General features: G+C 37.5%; 1 protein-coding gene and 1 pseudogene across 1 annotated transcript; one reads left to right on the top strand and one right to left on the bottom strand.

The window, feature by feature from the left end:
- Positions 1-690: 690 nt before the first annotated feature.
- On the top strand, positions 691-19,747 carry NME5 (NME/NM23 family member 5). The gene is made up of 6 exons (XM_007077851.3): positions 691-762; positions 1,326-1,499; positions 8,694-8,899; positions 9,563-9,663; positions 15,807-15,925; positions 19,541-19,747. Exons 2-6 carry the CDS (start codon positions 1,371-1,373, stop codon positions 19,619-19,621), a joined length of 636 nt encoding a protein of 211 aa, XP_007077913.1. The 5' UTR covers positions 691-762; positions 1,326-1,370; the 3' UTR covers positions 19,622-19,747.
- Positions 19,748-20,859: 1,112 nt separating this feature from the next.
- Positions 20,860-21,506, bottom strand: LOC102972820 (annotated as a pseudogene).
- Positions 21,507-24,622: the final 3,116 nt, after the last annotated feature.

Raw genomic sequence — 24,622 nt, 5'->3', positions numbered from 1 at the left:
GCAAACTGGTGCAGCCACTCTGGAAAGTGTGGAGGTTCCTCAAAAAATTAAAAATAGATCTACCCTATGACCCAGCAATAGCACTGCTAGGAATTTACCCAAGGGATACAGGAGTGCTGATACATAGGGGCACTTGTACCCCAATGTTTATAGCAGCACTTTCAACAATAGCCAAATTATGGGAAGAGTAAATGTCCATCAACTGATAAATGGATAAAGAAACTGTGGTTTACATACACAATGGAATACTACGTGGCAATGAGAAAGAATGAAATAGGGCCTTTTGTAGCAACGTGGATGGAACTGGAGAATGTTATGCTAAGTGAAATAAGTCCTACAGAGAAAGACAGATACCATATGTTTTCACTCTTCTGTGGTTCCTGAGAAACTTTTAACCGAAGACCATGGGGAAGGAAAAAAAAAAAAAGAGAGGGAGGGAGCCAAAACATAAGAGACTCTTAAAAACTGAGAACAAACTTAGGGTTGATGGGGGGTTGGAGGGAGGGGAAGATGGGTGATGGGTATTGAGGGCACCTGTTGGAATGAGCACTGGGTGTTGTATGGAAACCAATTTGACAATAAATTTCGTATTTAAAAAATACTAAAATTAAAAAAAAGAAAGAAAGAAACCAGCCAGAGCCTGTGATGCACTCTGCTGGATTGGCCCTCTGCTGGATTGGCCCTGTGCAGCCACCATCCCTGAACTGTGCTTCAGGTCTCCTAGCAACAAGCTACGGTGGCACTAGAGGAGCAGGCACTAGGGTGAGTGCATAGATGAGGTCCTTGCTCAGAATCTGCAGTACACTTTGGAAATGCACTGCAATTTGGCGATCCTCGTTTCTACCCAGGCCAGACCTTACGTGTGGTCTTCCAGGAGGGGTGGGAACGAAGCGGCTTACCTGTCCTTAGAGTAGAGAGTTGCTGCAGAGTGGCCAACAGAGTTTTCACCTGCAAGCCTGAGAGTCTGAGCCAGGCCCAGGCCTTCAGACTGCCCCTTGCCTCTCCCCCTCAAGGAAAGCGCTTAGGAAAACCAAGGGCATGAATTAGGCATAGAGGAGAAATGGTGTTTGTTTGTTTTAGTTTAGTTTAATCTCTATACCCTACCTGAGGCTCAAACCCACCACCCAGAAATCAAGAGTCTCATGCTCCTGAAACTGAACCAGCCAGGCTCCCTGCCACCGCATATCATATTATCAAGACACTGCTAATAGAAAAAGACTCCGCAGTTTCTAATTTTATAAGTTAATAAAATCAAGCGCCTAATAACTCTGTTCTTAGTCACAATTACATTAAATTTGGGGTGGGGTTGATGCCTGTCATTGCAGTTGATTCCTGTGGAGAGTCTCCTAAATTTACATCGAAAAGGCAGAATGCAGATATCAATGCCCCCACCTCAGATATATGTAGAAAAAACTCTGGCTATTATCAAACCGGATATTGTTGACAAAGAGGAGGAGATACAAGATATTATTCTCAGATCTGGATTCACCATTGTTCAGGTAACTTCTGGGCATAATGATCTTGTTTTTTTCTTCTCTTTCCTTTTTTCTTTTTTAAATGTTTATGTAAACATGTTAACCTGTTTAGTTGCTAGTATTTAGCTTTAAATTTAACATTTATTTTAAGTATAAAAGTTATATGTGTTTTAAAAAGCTTTTCACACCTCAAAAGGATCTAAAATGAGAATTAAAATTCCTTTTTCCTCCACCTTCCTCTCCCACCCAAGTTTCAGTTTCCAGGGAAAGGCAACTACTTAAAGCTTTCTGTCCTTTCAGAATTTTTCAATGCATTTACAAACATTTCCCTCCATAAGATAGTACAATTCTCTTCCCTTGACAAAGTTGCTTAGGTAGCATTCCATGTTATTACATCTGAATCTCTCATTCTTCCTAACTTCTGTGTAATACTCCCCTGTGTGAGTGAACCACACTTTATTTACTTGTTCCTCAATTGATGGACTGTTGGTATTTTCTTTTTCAATTATTACAGACATTTAAAGTGTTAAGCCTTACACTTATTCTGCAGTTGTTAGAGGTTTGAGAATGTATGTAAAAGGAGTGTTGTTAAAGATTATCATTAAGGGTGCCTGGGTGGCTCAGTCGATTAATGTCCAGCTCTTGATTTCGGCTCAGGTCATGATTTCACAGTTTGTGGGCTCAAGCCCTCCATTGGTCTCCATGCTGACAGTGTGGATCCCAAGATCCTCCCTCTCTCTGCACCTCCCCCACTCATGCTCTCTCTTCCTCTCTCTCTAAAAATAAATAAATAAACTTAAAAAAAAAAAGATTATCATCAAATATAATGGGATTTTTAAAAATATTTGTTTTTGAGAGAGGGAGACAGAGAATCACAAGCAGGCTCTGTACACAGCCTGGTGCAAGACTCCATCTCACCAGTGGTGAGATCATAACCTGAGCCAAAATCAAGAGCCAGACACTCAATCAATTGAGTTACCCAGGTGCCCCAGGATATTTTAAGTAATCCTTTCTGTACCATCCCTACTTAAAATTCCAGGATTTTTTAATTTTCTTTTATTTCTACAGTGTCATATTGTCTGTTTTGTCAGTGTTTTATGAAAGAAAAAAGAAAATTTCAGTCCTCAGGAAAGATGAGGAATTTCAGATAAGCTTAGGAGGATACGTAGAGGTTCAGGGTAGGAATGGTACAAGAAAGTATAAGGAAAAAGTGCAGGAATGTATAATAAAATATTTAATATATTTAAAAGACTCAAGTTAAGAACTTTTTAATAAATGTTAGGAAAATTCGGTAACCGTTAAAAAAAAGTTGGATTCAAATATTATACTGTGTATACCAGGGTAAACTCCAAATGGATTTAAGATTTAAATATTTAAAAATTAAGCATAGGGTTGCCTGGGTGACTCAGTTAAGCATCTGACTTCAGCTCACATCATGATCTCTTGCCTCGTGAGCTCTAGCCCTGAGTCAGGCTCTGTGCTGACAGCTAAGAGCCTGGAGCCTGCTTCAGATTCTATGTCTCCCTCTCTCTTTCTCTGCCCCTCCCCTACTCATGCTTTCTCTCTCTCAAAAATAAATAAAAACATTAAAAAAATAAAAATTAATATTAAACATATAAACTGTAGAAAAAAAGATGCTTAAGTTTCTTTTTGTTCTTGGAGTAGGACAGCCTTATTTTATTTATTTATTTATTTTTTTTACTGTGGTATCTTGTCTAGGAGCCATAAAAGAAAAGATTGATACAACTATAAACATAAGAAACTTCTACATAGCTAAGTAAACATTATAAACAAAGTGAAAAGCAAATAACAAACTTGGAAAAAAGATTTGCAATTCATGATAGGCAAAGGGCTAATCTCCTTAATACATAAAGAGTTCCTAGGAAAAGATAAAAATTCAGTTGGAAATGGGCAGAAATGTTGGGGTGCCTGGGTGGCTCAGTCAGTTGAGTGTCTGACTTTGGCTCAAGTCATGATCGCAGAGTTTGTGAGTTCAAGCCCTGCTTTAGGTGAGCTCAGGCTCCTCATCGGGCACTGTCAGTGTGCAGCCTGCATAGGATTCTCTCTCACTCTCTCTCTGCCCCTCACTAACTGGTGCTCTCTCTCTCTCAAAAATAAACTTTAAAAGAAAAAAGGATAGATCATGTGGATGATCACAGAAAAAGAAAAACAAATGCATCTTAAACATATGAAAAAATGACCAATCTCTAACAAGGAAAAAGCAAATGAAAACAGCCCTGAAATACCATCTGGCAAAAATATAAAAGTAAATGGCACAACCGCTATAGAAGGGAACCTTGCAGTTATCTATCAATATTACAGATGCATGTACCCTTTGACTCAGCACTTCTAATGCTGGGGATCCCTCCTGTGACCCATGTATTAATATGACATTATATGTATACAAGTTATTTTTTGTGGTATTGTTTATTTTCCAGCAAAAGATTAAAAATAACCTAGCATTAGAAAATTGGTTAAATAGGGGCATCTGGCTGGCTCAGTCTGTAGAGCATGCTACTCTTGATCTCAGGGTTGTGAGTTCGAATCCCAGTTGGATATACAGATTACTTAAAGTATTTAGAGGGGCATCTGGGTGGCTTAGTTGGTTACGTGTCTGACTTCCACTCATGTCATGATCTCACGGTTCATGGGTTCAAGCCCTGCATCAGGCTCTGTGCTGACAACTTGGAGCCTGGAGCCTGCTTCAGATTCTGTGTCTCCCCTGCTCTCTGCCCCTCCCCCACTCATGCTCTCATTCTCTCTCTCTCTCTCTCTCAAAAAATAAATAAACATTAAAAATTTTTTTCAAAAATGGGAATGCAAGCTGGTGCGACCACTCTGGAAAACAGTATGGAGTTTCCTCAAAAAACTAACAATAGAACTACCCTACGACCCAGCAATTGCACCACTAGGCATTTATCCACAGGATACAGGTGTGCTGTTTCAAAGGGACACATGCTCCCCCTTGTTTATAGCAGCACTATCAACAATAGTCAAAGTATGGAAAGAGCCCAAATGTCCATCGATAGATGAATGGATAAAGAAGATGCGGTATATCTATACACTGGAATATTACTCGGCAATCAAAAAGAGTGAAATCTTGCCATTTACACCTACGTGGATGGAACTGGAGGGTATAATGCTAAGTGAAATTAGAGAAAGACAAAAATCATATGACTTCACTCATATGAGGACTTTAAGAGATAAAACAAATGAACATAAGGGAAGGGAAACAAAAATAATATAAAAACAGGGAGGGGGACAAAACAGAAGAGACTCATAAATATGGAGAACAAACTGAGGGTTATGGGAGGAGTTGTGGGAGGGGGGATGGGCTAAATGGGTAAGGGGCACTAAGGAATCTACTCTTGAAATTGTTGTACTATATGCTAACTAATTTGGATGTAAATTTTAAAAAATGAAAAAAAAAAGTCTTTAGAAAAAGAATTGGTTAAGTAAACTCTGGTGAAACCACCAAATTGAATACAATGCAGCTAATTGTAAAATGAAAAAAGAGGAACCTGTTTGTGTCCTGCTATGGAAAAAATAAGATGCAGAGCAGTGTATAAAAATCTTGTGTGGTAGAAAGAGAAAAAGTAATATGTATTCATGTTTGCCAATATTTGCAAATGAAACACTAGGAGATTAAAAACGGTTACCCAGGGCAGTGCCTGGGTGATTCAGTCAGTTAAGCATCAGCTCAGAGCCTAGAACCTACTTCAGATTCTTTGTCACCCTCTATCTCTGTGCCTCCCCCACTCATACTCTGTCTCTGTTTCTCTCAAAAGTAAACAAAAAAAATTTTAGTAAAAATAATTAGTGAAAATTTAAGTATGAATTAAATTATGAATGAAAAATTAGTGTGAATGGTAATATTTAACACTTTCCCTAATCAGCAGTAAATTTCATAGCAAAGAAGGCCTTGGTATACTGTATGCTTTGTTTTGTTTGTTTTAATTGTGATAAGATATACACAACATAAAATTTACTATTTTCACCATTTTTAGGTGTACAGTTCAGTACCATTAAGTACATTCCCTTTGTTGTGCAGCCATCACCACTATCCATCTCCAGAATTTTTGTCAACTGAAACTGAGACTGCTTATTAATCACTCATTCTGTTTACCCCTCTTTTCAGCCTCTGGTAACCACTATTCTGTGTTTTTCTGTCCTCCGACTTTGACTTTTCTAGATGTGTCATGTAAGTAGAGTTGTATAGTATTTATTCTTTGTATTGTATGCTTTTAAAGCAGGCTTTATTGTAGTTGGGAGTCCATTGAACTTGAGGCTTTCTTGTCCCATCTAGGGAAAACCTTCTGAAAAATGATGTATCCTTTCAGTAGGTGGCAGTCTTTCTTCTTTTAGAAACTAATGGTTCCTTTTTTGATATCATTTAATACTACTTCTCTTTGTGAAAATATTTACCCTCACAACCCCAAGACCAAGAGTTGCATGTTTCACCAACCAAGCCAACCAGGTGCCCCGATGTAATTTTAAATCAACCAATATAATTACTGATTCAGTATTAATTTCACTTTATTTTTTGAGAAAGAGGGCGCACAAGTTGGGGATGGACATAGGATCCGGAGTAGGCTCCATGCTGACAGCAGCAAGCTTAATGTGAGGCTTGAACTCACAAACCGTGAGATCATGACCTGAGCCAAAGTCGGACGTTTAACCGACTGAACCACCCAGGTGCCCCCCCCAATTTTAGTTTAAAAAAAGCTTTTGGAGTGCCTGGGTGGTTAAGTCGGTTAAGCTTCTGACTCTTGATTTTGGCTTAGGTTATGATCTCTCAGTTCCTGCGTTTGATCCCCACATGGAGCTCTGCCCTGAGTATGCAAAGCCTGGTTGGATTTCTCTCCTCTCTCCCTCTCTCTCTGCCCCTCCCCCACCTCTCTCACAAAATAAATAAACTTAAAAAAATAAAAGGAGCTCTTAATTTTTGTAAGTATGCTGCATTAGGTGGCACACCTGCAGAAGGTGGGTTCCCTTGGTTGTTAAGGGGTGTGTGACAAGGGCTTACATTTTAACAGATCAAATTTTTATTTTTAACTCAACAACAAACCCCCCATACCAATATGCATAAGAATCACAAATACTGACACATCTTTATTTTAAATAAAGAATCAAGGATTATATTAAATCAGGCGGTTTTATAATTTCTCGAGTTTCTTTTTCTTGACTATATGAATTTCAGTATGAGAACAGATCCAAGCACCTGATCCTTGGCTGGTGAGAATGTTAAGTTTGTCAGTAGAGCCTGTTTACAGCAATGCTGACCCACCTAGGTAAGCATCTTCCCATTTCTTGCTTTAGGCAGTTTGGCCAAGTTTCTGAAACCTGAGGATACATGATAGTATTAGAAGTTTTAAGAGATCACTTGGTAAATTTCACACTATACTCTTAGGAACATCTAACCAACTTTAGAAAGATAGCTCTCTGCCTTAAATATGGAGATTTGTAGCTTTGACCCAGTGATTTATTCACATTCTGATCATCTTTATTCTAGCCAGAAGTTTTCCTTAATGAGGGCTTTGAATCCCTCTTTTATATTTTGAGTCTTTTCCTTCATGATCCACCTTTAGTGGAACTGAAAAACAGTAGTATTGGATGATTTTTTTAAAGTTTATTTATTTATTTTTGAGAGAGAGAGAGAGAGAGAGAGAGAGAGAGCATGAGCAGGGGAGAGGCAGGGAGAAAGAGAGCATTCCAAGCAGGCTCCGTGCTGATGCAAGGCTTGAACTCCCAAACCATGAGATCATGACCTGAGCTGAAACTAAGAGTCGGATGCCCAACCCACTGAGCCACCCGTGTGCCCTGTTAGTGGATGATTTTTAAAAAGCATTCAAATAGCTGCTTTTAGAGAAGGATGATCTCCAGTCAGAAGAATGGCTGACTTCTATGATATTTTTACTGATTCATTCATATAGTCTCATTTGTGAAGAAAATAATGTTTATTTGCCCTCAACAATTTATATTCTTTCAAATTGAGACACTTAATACCAACTATTTTTTCTTAACATCACAGTCAATCTACATATTTATGGCAGAACCAGAATAAATACACAATTTTCACATTCAAGAGAAAAACTTGTTTATAGCGTCATTATACTGGGTGTTATTTCTAAGTTCCATAATGAGACCAGCTCCCTAAAATAATGTAGGAAAGTTTCACAATAAATAAGAAAATATCACACAAATAGGTAAAAGATGAATTTGGAATGTACTAAAATCTAATTTTGTTACTTCAATGTATACAAAGTATATATTAACAAAATATTGGTGATAGTAGTCTTTTTACTTTAAGGAGATAAGCTGAATTCATCATTAACAAACCATATATTGAAGGAGACTGCCAAATAGGAATAGTTTTTCTTAGGTTAAATAGCTCTTTTTTATTTAAGTATAATTAATATACAATGTTATATTAGTTTCAGGTGTACAACATACTGATTTGACAATTCTGTACATCCCTCAGAGCTTACCACAGTAAATGTGGTCACCATCTGTCACCATACCAGGTTATTACAATTTTACTGACTCTCTTCCCTATGCTGTACTTTTCATCTCTGTGATTTATTTTGTAACTAGAAGTTCCTACCTCTTAATTCCCTTCATCTGTTTTGCTCATCCCTCCCAACCCCCTGGCAACTACCAGTTTATTCTCTGTATTTAAGAGTCTGTTATTGTTTGTTTATTCATTTGTTTTATTGGATTCCACATGTAAGTGAAATCATGGTATCTGTCTTTCTCAAACTTGTTTCACTTAGCATAACACCCTTTAGGTCCATCCACGTCATGAATGGCAAGATCTCATTCCTTTCAAGGCTGATTAATATTCCATTATATATATATATATATTTTTTAAGTGTATATACAATATATATGCAAACATACATACACATCCTTGATCCATATGACATCTTGATCTGGGTCATATGGTAGTTTTATTTTTAATATTTTGATGGACCTCCATACTGTTTTCCAAGTGGTTTTGCCAGTTTACATTCATATCAACAGTGAGCAAGCGTTGGTTAAATAACTTATAGAATTTTATTTATAGCCTACATTTAACTTTCTTCCATCTCCCTTTCTTCATAATACAAAAATCTCAAATTTGTAATGAGATTAGTATTAATTTCAAGTTACTAATGACAATGAGTTATTATTGAATTGTCATTTTAAATACTTTTGTTGACTTTGTTTTTCTTATAGAGAAGAAAACTACATCTCAGCCCTGAGCACTGTAGTAACTTTTATGTGGAACAGTATGGGAAAATGTTTTTCCCCAATTTGACAGCTTATATGAGTTCTGGACCACTTGTTGCCATGATATTAGCTAGACATAAAGCCATCTCTTACTGGAAAGAACTTTTGGGACCAAGTAATACCTTAGTAGCTAAGGAGACACACCCAGACAGGTAACTTTCCTAGGGGGAAAAAAGGAATCCAACAAAAACAAAAACAACAACAACAAAAAACTGATTTCATTATAATAGAAGTGTCTTTGCATTTGAAAGTTTTCCTAAATCAATTTTTTGGTATTTTGGTTGGGGTAGGGGGGTCAGTTTTACACTGTAGCTATTTAAATGTCTGTGTTAACACTAAATGCCACAAAAGGCCTCAGGGAATGTTTGATTTATGGTTGATTAGCCTCATTCTTCTCTCATCCTTGAATCAAACCGCCACTGAAGTGGGATTTTTCATAGGAAAATTGGCATGGCTTTTTAAAATAATATTGGTAATAAAGGGCCATAAAACCAGATTTTCAGCATTATCATTAAAGTTTGGGAACTTGAGGACATTGAATTCTTGCACTTTTGAATATGCATTGCCTTTTCACTTCTCACAAAACACCACCTCTTAACCCAGAGAACTCCTATTTTCCCAGTGTATCTCTCCTGCAGATTTAAACATATTTGACCCTCATCTAGATAGATTTAGGCTTAAAATCAAAATAGATTAAAACTTACATATATGTGAGAAGTGGCAATGCTTCTGTAAATTTCCTGGGCAGAATACATATGTAAAGAGTAAGGAAAGGATATCACATTGGATGGTTATCATCTCTAACTTGCTTTTAGTCTAAGGGCAATTTATGGCACAGATGACCTAAGGAATGCACTTCATGGGAGTAATGACTTTGCTGCAGCAGAAAGAGAAATTCGATTCATGTTTCCTGAAGGTGAGTTATCGATGAGTATTGCATGTTCCTATTGTTTGCTTTTTCTTTTATTTGGGTGATATAGCTGGAAAGAAAAATAGCAGGGGTTTTCTCCAATATATTTTGTCATATTTTCAAGTTATAGTTACTTAAAAATCTGAAGCCAAAAATGGAAAAGTCACTATTTCCCTCATAACTAAATTGTGCCCTCTAGGGAATCTTTTGAGAAGGGTTTGCTTTTTTTATCTTTTCTCTTAGACTAGCCCTATTTAGGGTTTTTCTTCTCCTTTGTTGCAATTCCGTAAGTTATCCCTAATGAGTCAGTAAAGTTTGTTACACATGAAAAAAAGAATCTCCCTTGGAAATTAGGATAGATGTAACATTTTCTCTACTGGTTGCCTAATGAATACTCGTGCAGTTGTGAAATTAATAGTTCTCAGGCTCATTTTTTTTTTTTCCATCCTGTTATGGACGTTGTAAACCTTTTAGAAATGGGCATAATAAAGAACAGCATTGAGGTTTTTAGTTTATTTCAGTAATATTTTTAGATCAGGAAGAAAATTTGCGTGCCCTCTCTCTCTCTCTCTCTCTCAAAATAAATAAACATCTTTTTTTTAATGTAAAGCATTTGAGTGCCTGAGTAGCTCAGTCAATTGAGCATCCCACTTCAGGTCAGGTCATGATCTCACGGTTGGTGTCTTCGAGCCCCTGGCCCCTGCATTGGGCTCTCTGCTGTCAGTGAAGAGCCCACTTCAGATCCTCTGTTTCCCATTCTCTCTGACCCTCCCCTGCTTGTGTGAGCTCTCTCTTTCTCAAAAATAAATAAACATTTAAAAAACTTACAGCATTGAGAAGCATAGAATATTTTTTGGCCTATTTTTTTTTTTAAGTCATTTAGACTTATTCCTCAGTATTTTCTATGGAGGATTTATTCAAAGAAAACTGAAAACTCTCTTGGAACTTTAAAAGTCTTGATTCTTAAACAAAACCTGGTGTGTTTTTTTGTTTGTTTTGTTTTGTTTTGTTTTACTTTTTTATTTTTAAGCAATCTCTACGCCCAATATGGGGCCCAACTGAGCCAGCCAGACACCCCACAACACCTGTTTATAGATATTTGTACCCAAAAGGATTTGTATGTATTTTACTCTTACTAATTTCTGTCACATAACCTTTCCATTAGGGTATCTTTTTGAAATTGTTTATTGTAGAAAACTCCAAACATAACCAACAGTAGACAGAATAGTATAATAAACCCTTAATGAAACTATCACCCAATTTAAATAATTTTGGTTAGTCTTATTTCATCTATAACCTCTGCTTCTACTTCTCAATCTTCTATATTGTTTTGAATTATATCTCAAACATGAAATGTCTTTTTTTCAAATTTTTAAAAATGTTTATTTATTTTTGAGGAGAGAGACAGAGACACAGAGTAAGAGCAATCAGGGGAGAGGCAGAGAGAAAGGGAGACACAGAATCTGAAACAGGCTCCAGGTTCTGAGCTGTCAGCACAGACCCCAATATGGGTCTCGATTTCAAGAACCGTGAGATCATGACCTGAGCTGAAGTCAGACACTGAACTGACTGAGCCACCCACACCCCGCCCCCCTTTATTTTTTTAAGTAGGTTTCATGTCCAATGTGGGGCTTAAACTCACGACCCTGAGATCAAGAGTCACATGTTCTGATGATTGAGCCAACTGGTGCCCCCATGAAATGTCTTTTTAATGTGATAGTACTTAGATTTAGTCTAGGTACTAACGAATTAGAATTTTCTTCTGGCTCCAGACATCTAACCTCTCTGTGAGTCTTTCTTTTCTCATCAGTCAAATGCAAATAGATTAGTACCTTCCTACCTAATAGGGATATTGTTAGGGTTAAATGTATACATATATATAAAATTCTTATAATGTCTTGTGCTTCTGTGCTCAAATATTAACTCCTATTATTGTTTTGTTTTTTCTAGTCCTTTTTTTGAAAGCTCTTCTTACTCATAGGATTATATTCCTCAATTGTTATTTTAGATTGCTTTTGATTTTACCATTAATTAGGCCTCTAGACATGAGTTTACGAGATAAAGTCAGACATTTGACAAGCAGCTGTTGCAGGATAAATATAAAGATTAATTACCTACCATGTTGCAGATCTTTTGCTGTGAGAATGTGAAGCTCTCTGGAGTAAATTCTCAATTAGGGATATGAGCTCCCTCTTGCTTACCAGTCACTCAAGAACTATGTGCAGGGGGATGCCTAGGTGACTCAGTCAGTTAAGCATCTGGCTCTTGGTTTGGGCTCAGGTCGTGATATTGTGGTTTGTGGGTTTGGGTCTCACATTGGGCTCTGCACCACAGTGTGGAGCCTGCTTGGGGTTCTCTCTCTCTCCCTCTCTTTCTGCTCCTCCCCTGCTTACATGCTCTCTCAAGATAAATAAAATAAACATTAAAAAAAATGAAAAGAACTATGTGCAAAACTCAGTATGATGAGTCACTCAAGCAAGTTATAAAGATATTCAAAGACATGTTCCTAACCTTTGAAAAATATAGTTTGCTTCCCTTTGATTTGAGACGGCTAACTCAAAGTTTTGTTACATTCCATTGCTTCAACAAATTTATTGTATTACCTACTATGTGCCAGAAATACAAAGATGAATATGTCCCTGCTCTCAAAATGATCACATATTAAAAATCTATAAAAATAAATATGCAATGCAGTGTATAAACTATACATATTATTAGAAAGCTTCAAAAAGTTCAATGAAGGTTCATCTCTGTAAGAAACATGAAAAGATTCTTTATTTTCACATTAATCCATCCGGCCCTAGTTGCTAGAGAGAAATAATAAATGGTCAGCAAAAATAGATGAGGTAGGAACAATCCAAAACTAAAGTTAAGGAAATAATTTCATTCACAATAGCATCAAAAATAATAAAATACTATTTCACTCATAGGTGGGATTTACAAAACAAAATGAACAAAGAAAAAAAGAGACCAAAAAAATTAGACTCTTAAAAATAGAGAACAACACCAAAAAAAAAAAGAAGAAACTGATGGTTACCAGAGGGTAGCTGGGTGGGGTGTTGGGTGAAATAGGTGGTAGGGATTAAGAGTACACTTCTTTTGATGAACACTGAGTAGTATATAGAATTGTTGAATCACTGTATTGTACACCTGAAACTAATATAATACACTGTATATTAATTATACTGGAATTAAATAAATAATAAAATACTTAGGAATAAGCTTAACAAAAGAAGTACAATTCTTGTACAATGAAAAGCACAAAACATTACTGAAAGAAATCAAAGACTATCTAAGATGAATAGACCTCACACGTTGATGTATCAGAAGAGTCAATGTTGTCAAAATGGCATTTCTCTCCAAATTGATCAATTAATGCAATCCCTGTCAAAATCCATGCATTCTTTTATGTAGAAGTTGATAAGCTGACTTTAAAATGTATATGTAATTGTGGGCACCTGGGTGGCTCAGTTGGTTGAGTGTCTGACTTTGGCTCAGGTCATGATCTCACAATCTTTGAGTTTGAGTCCCGCATCGGGCTCTGTGCTGACAGCTCAGAGCCTGGAGCCTGCTTTGGATTCTGTGTCCCACTCTCTCTCTGCCCCTCCCCCACTCATGCTCTCTCTCTGTCTCAGAAATAAATAAACATTAAAAAATGTATATGTAATTGCAAAAGATCTAGACAAGCTAAAACAATTTTCAAAAAGAACAAAGTTTGATAACTTCCACTAACCTGATTTCAAAACTTACTATGAGGGTGGCTCAGTCAAATTAGGCGTTGGACTCTTGATTTTGGCTCAGGTCTTGATCTCACAGTTCAGGGGTTCCAACTCCACATTGGGCTCTGCGTTGTCAGTGCAGAAATTTTTGGGATTCACACTCCCTCTCTCTCTGCCTGTCCCCTGTTCTCTCTCTCTCTCTTTCAAAATAAATAAATAAACTTAAAAAAAAAACAAAACTTACTATGAGACCACAGTAACTAAGGCAGTATTGTATGAGTCATATTAATCAATGAAACAGAATTAAGAATCTAGGAATAAATACTTACATAAATACGTTTATGGTCGACTGACTTTCAACAAAAGTGCCTAGACAATTTGACGGGGAAAAGATAGTCTTTTTCAACAAATGATGATAAGATAACTGAATATCCTCATGCCAAAAAAGAGAAAGAACTCAGATCCTCTTTTCTTACCAATTAGAAAACTTAACAACAATGGATCATAGACCTAAGCATAAGGGCTAAAAATATCTAGAAGAAAACATGGAAAATCTTCATGACCTTGAGTTGGACAAAGGATTTTTGCGTATGACCTCAAAACATGATCCATAAAAGACAATACTGATAAATTAGACTACATCAAAATTAAAAGCTTTTATGTTTCAAAAGCCATCATTAAAAGTATTGGAAAGATTAGCCACAGAGTGTGATAAGAAATATTTGCAAATCTTATGAAATAAAAGACTTGTATCTAGAATTTATGAAGAACTCTTACAATTCAGTAAAAAGAAGGCAGGCAATTAAAAATCAGGCAGAGGCACCTGACTGGCTTAGTCAGTAGAGCATGTGACTCTTGACCTCAGCATTGTGAGTTCAAGCCCCACATTGGGTGTGGAGAGTACTTAAAAATAAAACCTTTCAGGGGCACCTGGGTGGCTCAGGCAGTTGAGCATCCAACTATTGATTTCAGCTCAGGGTCATGAGGTCCAGCCCCACATCAGGCTCTGTGCTGAACCTGGAGACTGCTTGAGGTTCTCTCTTTCCCACTGCTCCACTCCCCTAAATGTGCATGCTCTTGCTCTCTCTAAAATAAACAAATAAATAATAAAACCTTAAAAATTAAAAAAAAACACGTAAAAGATTTGAATAAACATTTCACAAAAGATATATGAGTGGCTGATAAGCACACGAAAAAGTGTTAAAACATCATTAATCACTGGGGAGGGGGACCTGGGTGGCTCATTCACTCCAGCTCTTGATTTTGGCTCTGGTCATAATCTCATAATCTCACGGTGTGTGAGTTCAAGCCCCATGTCAGGCTCTACACTGACAGTGAGGAGTCTGCTTGGGATTCTCTGTCTCCCTCTCTCTCTGCCTCTCCCCTATGCACACACATATGCTCTTGTAACCTCCCACCCCACTTCAAAAATAAACTTAAATATTTATGTAACTAAAAATTATTACAACAATCAGTACAAAAAAGAGTGCTATAATGAGACTAATAGGAAAGGAACTTTTTATTCCAATCCTTTGTGATGTTTTCTAGCTTTACCTGCCATCCTGGCAAAGGACTCTCCTGTTGTTAGTTGTATCTCTCATTGAGATTGAGCCCATATACTAGTCACACAGAAATCTGTCTTCCCACCCTCTTTTTCCTTGGGCCAGTAACGATTTAGATCTGAACATGTGAGACCAGTAGCTTTGCATCCCCATCTTTATTGAAAGTTGCACATTAATGGAGGTCATCCTCAAAAGACTTAAGACTGTAAACTACATTCTTCCTTGTATAAATATATTCTTTGGTACTACGAGTCTGATTGACCTACATAGTGTTCAAACAAAGCTAAAAAGACGAAAACTTTCCTATATGTTATATAATTTATTTAAAAACTTGAAAAATAAGCAGGAATGTTAATATATATTACATAGACACAAATAGATTTTATGTGTATATTCAGTAGTCTATAAAAGCACAAGAAATACATGTACAACGTTATATCTATACCACTTTGTAAAGTGCCTGCCATTTTCTTGGCAGCAATTAATTGTTGGAATTAATTAATCTCCTAGATTTTACATGATATTCATATTTTTCTTTTTCATGACATTGTCCATTGTGATATTTACTATAAAAAATATGGAAATGGAAATGCAGGCAAGGATATAGTAGAAAACATAATCAGAACTTTATACATGATCACTGCTAGCATTTTGATATGTTTCTTGCCTGTCTTATATAGTCTTATTATTTCTCTGTGTGTGCTTGTGTGTTTTTGAACAAACTATGTATGCTATATTCTAGTTTTGTTTCCTTTTTTAAAAAAAAAACTTTGTAAGTATCATGCCACTAAAATTTCTTCTTTTGTAATGATTATATAATATTTCATCATTTGTATTAATTTTAATGGGAATACATTTGTGTTTACAGTGATTATTGAGCCTATTCCAGTTGGACAAGCTGCTAAGGACTATTTAAATTTATATGTAACACCAACTCTGCTTAAAGGACTCACAGCCCTTTGTAAGGAGAAACCAGCAGATCCTTTTGTAAGAAATGTTTTTATTCACTCTAAAGAAAGTGTCTATAGTTTTCATATTTTAAACATTAAATTTTTTGAAACAGTGAATGAGCATTTTAAGAACTATCTCTTATACATTTTAGATACTCCCTTATGTATAACTTTGGATTACTTATTCTCTTACTGTGTTTTACTTCTTAAAAAATATTGTTTTTAGGGGCGCCTAGGTGGCTCAGTCGGTTATGCATCCGACTTCTGCTCAGGTCATGATCTCTCAGTTCATGGGTTCAAGCCCTGCATCAGGCTCTCTGCTGACAGCTGGGAACCTGTAGCCTGCTTTGGATCCTGTGTCTCCCTCTTTCTCTGCTCCTCCCCCACTCTTGCTTGCACTCTCTCTCTCTCTCAAAAAATAAATAAACATTAAAAAATTTAAAGAATAAATAAACATTAAAAAATTTAAAAAATGGGGCACCTGGGTGGCTCAGTCGGTTGAGCAACTGACTTCAGCTCAGGTCATGATCTCACGGTTTGTGAGTTCGAGCCCCGCATTGGGCTCTGTGCTGACAGCTCAGAGCCTGGAGCCTGCTTCTGATTCTGTGTCTCCCTGTCTCTCTGCTGCTCCCCCACTCATGCTCTGCCTCTCTGTATCTCAGAAATAAATAAACATTAAAAAAAATAATACAAAAATTTTTTAAAAATTGTTCCAACAAAACAAAGAAAAAACATTGTTTCTAAATACATTTTCTTTTTTTTCCTTCCCCTCCCCCATGGGTTTCTGTTATGTTTCTCAGGATCCACATAAGAGTGAAACCATATGGTATCTGTCTTTCTCTGTCTAAATACATTTTCAATACTGCATCCTTTAATTGCAGAGCATTGTTTTTGTGTATGATTTATATAATCAAATGATAAAATTAGATATATATTTAAATACATTCAAAATTATTTTTTAAATTATTTTTTTAAAAGTAGGCTTCATGCCCAGCAGGGAGCCCAACGCGGGACTTGAACTCATGACCCTGAGATTGATACCTGAGCTGAGATCAAGAGTCCCATGCTTAACCAACTGAGCCACCCAAATGTCTCTCAACATTTTTATTTTTAATGATATCTAACTTTTTTTCATAGAAAACTTGTTTTTAATGTTTATTTATTTATTTTGAAAGAGAGACAGAGCTAGTGGGGGGAAGTAGAGAGGGAGAGAGAATCCCAAGCAGGCTCTGTGCTGTCAGCATGGAGCCTGACCCAGGGCTTGATCAAACCCATAAATTTTAAGATCATAACCTGAGCTGAAACTAAGAGTCGCACCAACTGAGCCACCCAGGCACCCTTAGAAAATTTATATTTGTTCACATCCCTAGATACTTCATTACTGCTCAGTCAGGTGAAAGAACGATTGGATAGGAGGAACTAGGGTGCTTGTCAAGGGCCAAATGTCTTCCTGGTTCCTTCTTTACAGGTACTCTCACTCATATGAAGACTCAGAGATAATGAGGAAAGATTATTTTATTGTGTTTATTTATTTTTTTTAATTTTTTTTTTTTAATGTTTATTTTATTTTTGAGACAGAGACAGAGCATGAGCAGGGAAGGGGCAGAGAGAAAGGAAGACACAGGATGTGAAGCAGGCTCCAGGCTCTGAGCTGTCAGCACAGAGCCCGACGCGGGGCTTGAACTCACAGACTATAAGATCATGACCTGAGCCGAAGTTGGACGCTTAACCGACTGAGCCACCCAGGCACCCCTGTGTTTATTTTTTTAAAGTAAGCTCTGTGTCCAACGTGGGGCTTGAACTCACAACCCCAAGATCAAGAGTGGCATGATCTTACCACTGAGCCCTCCAGGCAACTCAGGAAAAGTTATTTAAAAAATATTTTGGGGAGCACCTGGGTGCCTCAGTCCATTGGGAGTCTGACTTCAGCTTAGGTCATGATCTCACAGCTTGTGAGTTCGAGTCCTGCGTCGGGCTCTGTGCTGACAACTCAGAGCCTGGAGCCTGCTTCAGATTCTGTGTCTCCCTCTCTCTCTGCCCCTCCCCTGCTCATGCTCTGTCTCTCTGTGTCTCAAAAATAAATAAAAACATTTTTAAAAATTAAAAAAAAATTTTTAATGTATATTTTATTTTTGAGAGTGAGAGACAGAGTATGAGTGGGGGAGGGGCAGAGGGAGACAGAGACAGAATCCAAAGCAGGCTCCTGGTTCTGTGTTGACACGGGGCTCAAACTCATGGAGTGCAAGATCATGACCTGAGCCAAAGTCAGACACTTAACTGACTGAGCCACCCAGGTGCCCCTGGGAAGGTTATTTCAATACCAGCCCTGATAAAATAGTTATCTCTAGCCTCTGTTACCATTCTCAAAGGGAATCCCCTTTGGAAGACAAAGATTTAATTTCTCCTACTAATTTTGCCACTTTTACCAAAAACAAACGATATTTCTTTTTTTTATTATATTTTATTTACTTATTTTAAGTAATCTCTACATCCAACGTAGGGCTTGAACTTACGACCCTTGAGATCAAGAGTCACACACTCTATCGCCAGCCAGATGCCCCTAGGCAGGACTTTTTACTTTTTTTAAATGTTTACTTATTTTAAGAGAGAGAGTGTATGCACATGTGCACAGAAGAGGGGCAGAGAAAGAAGGACAGAGAGAATCCCAAGCAGGATTCGTGCTGGCAGCGCAGAGCCTGATGGGGGTCTATCCCATGAACTGTGAGATCATGACCTGAGCCAAAATTAAGAGTCCAACACTCAAACCACCTGAGCCACCTAGGCACCCCTAGGTTATTTCTTTAATAATTCCTTTTCATTGTGACAATAACATCTGTTTATTTAGTAAGAAACCTGAAACTACTGAACAATGTAAAGAAAAGAAAAAGATACCTCTGGTTCCATTTACTAAACATGGTCTTTGAAGTCATCTTGTCTGGATTCAATAATGACCAAATTCATTTATTAGTTGTAGTAACTTTCTTGTGGATTCTTTGGGATTTTCTATATATAGGATTATGTCATCTGTAAAAGGAAATAGTTTTACTTCTTTGCCAGTTTGGATCTCTACTTGATAATCTTGCATAATATAAAACTTAGTGTTTTAATTTTTTAATAGTCATTTTCTCATTCTTAGAGTGATTTTGAAAACTAGGTTTTAAATTGATATAGTACTAGGTTTTAAATTGATAGAGGCACCTGGGTGCCTCATTGGCTTAAGCATCTGGCTCTTGGTTTCAGCTCAGGTCATGATCTCACGGTTCATGAGTTTCAGCCCTATGTAGGGCTCTGTGCTGACAGTGCAGAGCCTGCTTGGGACTCTCTCCCTCTCTCTCTGCCCCTTTCCCCATTCACATGTGCACATGGTTATTCTCTCTCTCTCTCAAAATAAATAAAATAAACTTAGCAAAAGAGCATCTGACTCTTGATCTCTGCTCAGGTCTTGATCTCATGGTTGTGAGTTGGAACCCCATGTTGGACTCTGCGCTGGGCGTGAAGCCTACTTAACAACAAATAAATTGCTATAGTACATATTTATACTATTTGTAGTGTATGTTTATATAGTATATTTATACTATTCGTAGTATTTGTTATTTATAGTATTTATAATTAAATGTTTATTAACTTAAGAGTTTTTTTCTTTTTTCCATAGATTTGGCTAGCTGATTGGCTGCTGAAAAATAATCCCAACAAACCAAAGCTTTGTCACAATCCAACTGCAGAAGAACTTTAGTAAAATAAAGTTGCTCAAAGGACAAATCACTATCTTAATGTAAAAGACATGCTTCTGCTATAAAAGAAACAAACCTTCCTAAGGGTTTAAGTAACTGCATGTGAAATAAATTGTCTTTATAAGTTTTAAAAGAATGTGTTTTGTGCGTAAGATAACATTATCTAAGGTAAAATACAGGTTTAGGGTATGGTTTTTGTTTTCTAATAGGAAAATTGATTTTATCTAGAAGTATTTGGAATGTTAATGAAACAATTCTAAGTGTTTTGCAATTGCAGACTGGTACTCTGTTAAGAGAACAATTAATTCATCTAAGATGCATTAGAGGGGCACTGGGGTGGCTCATTCAGTAAGCAACCAGCTCTTGATTTCCGCTCAGTTTGGTCTCGCAGTCTGTGAGTTCAAGCCCCAAGCTAGACTCTGCACTGGCTGCATGGAGATTCTCTCTCTTTCTGTGTACCTCCCTCAAAAATAAATAAATAAATACACATTAAAAAAAAAATAAGATGGATTAGAAACAACTGAAGATGAAAAGACTCTCATCCCCATGTATAACTACTTCATGTTGTGTGCCAAAAAGAACCTCTCTTAAATTTCCATGCTACTTTACATTCCCACACTGTACTCAGCAAAGGTAGTGGCTGCTGAAAATGCCACTAGGACAAGACTAGGTAAAGATACTTTTGATAGTGTTTTAACTATACAAAAGAAGATACTGTACAGTTTATTTATTTTTAGAGATAGCATGCAAGCCATGGAGAGGGGCAGAGGAAGAGAGAGAGAGAGAGGGAGGGAGAGAGAGAACGTTAAACAAACTCCACACTCAGCACAGAGGGCTGGATCCCATCACCCTGGGATCATGACCTAAGCCAAAATCAAGAGTTGGATACTTAACCAGCTGAGCCACCCAGGCACCCTGAAACTGTACATTTTAATTTTTTTTAATGTTTATTTTTGAGAAAAAGAGAGAGAGAGCATGAGCAGGGGAGGGCAGAGAGAGAAGGAGACACACAGAGAGAGAGACAGAGCATGAGCATAAGCATGAGCAGGGGAGGGGCAGGGAGACACGATCTAATCAGGCTTCAGTCTCTGAGCTGTCAGCACAGAGCCTGATGTGGGGCTGGAACCCACTGACCACGAGATCATGACCTGAGCTTAACTGACTGAGCCACTCTGGCACCCTGAAACTGTACAGTTTAAAAACAAGTTTCATGCAGCCTTAGATTTCACCCCTTTTTCTTTCAAAGGGGTGAATTGTGTACAGGGAGTTTAAATACTTTACAGACAAGAACAAAAGTAGTACCAACATATTCATTATCATCCTCTTCGTCCTTTCCATCTTTCTTCTCTTCCTTCTTTTTCTTGTTTTCAGCCTTGATGACTTTTTTGTTTTGCCACATAGGCTTGTTTTCATATTTTGGTATTGCAGCAATCTGATTTATGTAATTTTCCTCAGCTTAGCAGCCTTCTTTTCCTAAGACTGCTTATGCTCTGCAGCCGTGTTACTCTACATCTCTCCCTGTTTCTTTGCAGCATCACTAATGCATAGGCCAGGGTGTTCTCCTTGGATTTGGGCCAGTACTCAAAAACAAAAAGACTGAAGGTAATTTCTTCAGTACATTGGGATCCTTGACCTTCATTTTGTTTCCCCTTTTAGAGGAATGTAGGTTTTCATTTCTTTTATAACTGCCTTGTCTGTATTTGCCATATCTTCAAAGTTACCTTTCTCTTTATCACACATGGTCTTCCACATCTCTGAGTGCTTTTGTAAAACTGAGAAGGTGACTGAAGCATCTGGTTGCTTCATGTGTTCCTCCTGGCAAGTTTGCACAAAGAGTACATATAATGACATTTTGCTTCTCAGCCTCTTAGGATCTTCTTTGCCCATGTTTAGTTTAGTTGTTTTTTTTTTTTTTTCCCAGTGTGACACAGAGTCACACATTGCCCATCTGGTTCTTACTTGCCCTAGTCCTGTCTCTATAGAGCTCAGAGTACTGCAATGGCTGTCAGTTTATGGTATGATTTTGACAATGATGTAACATTAAGTAATAGGAGACTGATAAAAGATGTTGCTGTATTATTATTATTTTTTAAGTTGGAGAAGTAAGACGTGGAATTTATTTTTAAATTAAGCTTTGTATGGGGCTTGAACTCATGACCCTGAGATCAAGAGTCATATGCCTGGGATGCCCGGATGGCTCAGACTGTGAAGTGTTTGACTTCGGCTCAGGTCATAATCTCATGGTTCCTGAGTTAGTTCCCCACCTGAGGCTCTCTGCTGTCAGCACAGAGCCCACTTTGGATCCACTGTCCCCTTCTCTCTCTGCCCCTCTCCTCCTCATGCATGCACATTCTCTCTCTCCCTCAAAAATTATAAAATGAATGTTTTGGTTTTTTTTTAAAAAGGTCACATGCTCTACCAAATGACCAGCCAGACGCCTCAAGACAGAATTGTAGTTATGATATTTTCCTAAGCATATATCCTATATGTAGATGCATAATTAATACACATTTCAGACAGTTTAGTTCAAAAAGTTTAAATAAATAATCATTTTGTATAATTAAAATAGAACCAGATTATGATTTTAACCAATCACTTATATATAACTATTTCCTCAACAAGTGCCTTCCAAGGATTACCAGAGAGTAGGGTAACAATTCATCTTTGTTTGCCTAGGATTTTGCTGGTTGTATAACTGAAAGTTGTGCATCCTGGAGCTTTCTTAGTCCTGAGCAAAATGGAATGCTTGGTCACTCTACCAAATAGTCCTTAGGTTAGTATTTCCCAGTTATGTTTTTGTGATAAGGTACTAGTTTCAAAAGAAAATGTAAAATTCTCACTTCTTAAATTTTTAAAAATTTGTTTATTTTAGTAATCTCTACATCCAACATGGGGCTCAAATTCATGACCCTGAGATCAAGAACTGCATGTTCTACTGGCTGAGCCAGCCAGGCACTTCTCAATTCTTTAATTTTAATTTACTCAAAAACAAACGAACAAATAGGTTGTAAAGCACTTTATTAACAGATTTTTAACCTGGCCTAATCTCTTCAAAAAGTCAATGTCATTATTAAACAAAAAGTGGAAATGTGGAAGAACTTCTACATTAAGAGACTAAAGAGACCTCTAAAATTAAAGCATCTAACTAAAAGCAACCAAAAGCATCCTAACCAAATCTCACGAGATCGTGACTTGATCCTGGTTTTAAAAAGGGGAGTGCCTGGGTGCCTCAGTTGGTTATACATCCGACTTTGGCTCAGGTCATGATCTCATGGTTCATGAGTTTGAGCCCTGCATTGCTGTTGTCAGCTCAGAACCCGCTTCAGATTGTCTGTCCCCATCTCTCTCTGCCCCTCCCTTGCTTGTGTTCTTTCTTTCTGTCTTGAAAATACACACACACACACACACACACACACGGCACCTGGGTAGTTCAGTTGGTTAAGTGTCCAACTTTTCATTTCAGCTCAGATCATGATCGCATGGTTCATGGGTTAGAGCTCCACACCAGGCTCTGCACTGGCAAGTGTGAAGCCTGCTTGGGATTCTCTTTCTCTCTCTCTCTCTGCCCAACTCCCCCCTCCCCCCCACCCAGTTTGTGCTCTCTCTCTTTCAAAATAAATAATAAATAAACTTTAGAATATATATATAAGATCCTTGGGGGCACCTAGGTGACTTAGTTGACTAAGTGTCTGGCTCTTGGTTTTGGCCTAGGTCATGATCTCATGGTTCATGTCTTTGAGCCCCACGTTGGGCTCAGTGCTGATGGTGCAGAGCCTGCTTAGGATACTCTCTCCTTCTCTTTTTGCCCCTCCCCTGCTCATGCTCTCTCTCTCTCAAAATAAATAAACTTAAAAAAAATCTTGGGGCTTCTGGGTGGTTCAGTCATTAAACTTCCAACTTCAGCTCAGGTTGTGATCTCATGGTTTTTGAGTTCAAGCCCTGCATTGGGCTCTGGGCTTCCAGCTCAGAGCCTGGAGCCTGCTTTGGATTCTTTATCTCCCTTTCTCTCTGCCCCTCCCCCAATTGCACTCAGTCTCAAAAATAAATCAACATTAAAAAAAAAACTTTAAAAAATCTTTAGAGGACAATTAAGGACATTTAGCTATGGATTAAATATTAGGTGGTAATAAGGAATAATTGCTAAATTTCATAGGGTCAAAATGGTATGATCATAAAAGGAGAATGTAATTATTTTTAGATCATGCATTCTGAAATATTTAGGATAAAGTTTTTGATGTTTGCAATTTATTTTCAAATGGTTTGTCAAGAAAATATTTTTATACATTTTTGATAAAGTTAGCAAAATAATTTAACAATTATTCAGTCTAGGTGGTAGGCACCCTAGTGTTCATTGTACTGTTCTTTCAACTTTTCTGTGCTTTAAAACTATTCATAAATAAAGTTGGGGAAAAAAAGAGAAAAGATCTGTCATCACCATAATCTAGTAAGTTTTTCACATCATTGATAGGGAGACATTCAGATGTTACATGCCTCTTTTTTTTTTATTTAGTTTTTATTTTTTTTAATGTTTTTTTATTTTTGAGAGAGAGAGAGACAGAGTACAGGTGGGGCAGAGAGAGAAAGGGAGACACAGAATCCACAAAGCAGTCTGCAGTCTCTGAGCTGTCAGCACAGAGGCTGACTGAAGGCTCAAACTCCTGAACCACAAGAATGACCTGAGCCCAAGTCGGACGCTTAACCATCTGAGCCACATAGGCGCCCTAAGATGTTGTATACCTCTTGATACAAAATGAAAGATACTAGTCATCTATGATGTGTTCTAGCCAAATGTAAGTACCTTAAGATTATTTTAAAGATTTTATTTTTTAACTAATCTCTACATACAACATGGGGCTTGAACTTACAGCCCTGAGATCAAGAGCTGCATGCTTGGGGTGCCTTGGGTGGCTCAGTTGGTTAAGTATCCAACTTAGACTCAGGTCATGGTCTCATGGTTCATGAATTCAAACCCCACATTGGGCTCTGTGCCTACAGCTTAGAGC

Source organism: Panthera tigris, chromosome A1, assembly GCF_018350195.1.
Source record: "Panthera tigris isolate Pti1 chromosome A1, P.tigris_Pti1_mat1.1, whole genome shotgun sequence".
Taxonomy (NCBI): Eukaryota; Metazoa; Chordata; class Mammalia; order Carnivora; family Felidae; genus Panthera; species Panthera tigris.
Note: the sequence above shows the minus strand (reverse complement) of the source record. Positions and strands in the feature narration are given on the sequence as shown.

Coding starts and splice junctions, on each gene's coding strand:
- NME5 (XM_007077851.3), top strand. CDS start 1,371: ATGCAGATATCAATGCCCCCACCTCAGATATATGTAGAAAAAACTCTG. Junction 9,664..15,806: donor TCGATTCATGTTTCCTGAAG/GTGAGTTATCGA, acceptor TTGTGTTTACAG/TGATTATTGAGCCTATTCCA. Junction 15,926..19,540: donor AGAAACCAGCAGATCCTTTT/GTAAGAAATGTT, acceptor TTTTTTCCATAG/ATTTGGCTAGCTGATTGGCT.